At 35.6% G+C, this 826-nt stretch overlaps 2 protein-coding genes across 6 annotated transcripts in view; one reads left to right on the forward strand and one right to left on the reverse strand.

Moving 5' to 3' along the window:
• The window catches only part of LOC110454288 (coiled-coil domain-containing protein 83-like), a 66733-nt gene that overhangs the window by 35563 nt on the left and 30344 nt on the right, over positions 1 to 826 (reverse strand). The window lies entirely within an intron of this gene.
• The window catches only part of LOC110454287, a 34179-nt gene that overhangs the window by 17674 nt on the left and 15679 nt on the right, over positions 1 to 826 (forward strand). For all 4 annotated transcript variants that reach the window (XM_021503715.1, XM_021503717.1, XM_021503719.1 and 1 more), the window contains one exon: positions 153 to 265. In XM_021503715.1, coding sequence (XP_021359390.1) covers positions 153 to 265 — 113 coding nt within the window. The remainder of the gene's footprint in view (positions 1 to 152; positions 266 to 826) is intronic.

Below are 826 nucleotides of genomic sequence, written 5' to 3' on the forward strand. Positions count from 1 at the left end.
TTCTGGTACAACAGATTGTAAACCTGCTAAAACATTCCCTGGTACAACAAATTGTAAACCAGCTAAAACAGTAGATGAGACAATTGTAAAAACAGTCCATAACAATTTGGTCTAAGATGATCAATAAAAATATAATATGTTTATGCTTTCAGAATCTCAACCCAGTGTCAAGAGAAAAAAAGCAAAGGTGCTATTTTCTTACGAGCCAGAAAATGAGGATGAACTGAAGTTAGATGTGGGGAACATAGTAGAAATTTTAAAACAGGTAAGGAATACAAAGTACAAAGTACAAAGGACATTACTGGACTTCAACACAATTCTTCCCCAACCAGGTAATATTCAGTCGAGCAATGTTCTGAATTAAAATATCACCTTCAAATAGGTTAAAGCAAATTGATTTGTCATGGACCCTTTTTGTGAATTACCAAATTTAAGGCTTCCCATTAACAAGTTAGTTATTTTCTACAAACGAAAAAATAAACAAAGCACTTTTTTGATCACCTGCAACATCAGAACTGTTGTAGTTCATGTATATCTCGCTATATTTAATATTATGTATGCAGGAGTAAACTATTCCTGATTTAGAATACTAGCCTGCAGAGTCTGAAAAACTCTATCGATCCTGCCCATATTTTCATAAATATAGAAAACTGTTACTAGATCTAGACCAGGTGTCGGGCTAGTGGACTTGTACAGCCCTTCTATGTACTGTGTCGTACTGTACACATGTATAGCGATCAGTATAAACTAGACCAGGTGTCTGGCTAGTGGACTTGTACACCCCTTCTATGTACTGTGTCGTACTGTACACATGTATAGCGATCAG

Source organism: Mizuhopecten yessoensis, unplaced genomic scaffold (genome assembly GCF_002113885.1).
Source record: "Mizuhopecten yessoensis strain PY_sf001 unplaced genomic scaffold, ASM211388v2 scaffold7763, whole genome shotgun sequence".
Classification (NCBI taxonomy): domain Eukaryota; kingdom Metazoa; phylum Mollusca; class Bivalvia; order Pectinida; family Pectinidae; genus Mizuhopecten; species Mizuhopecten yessoensis.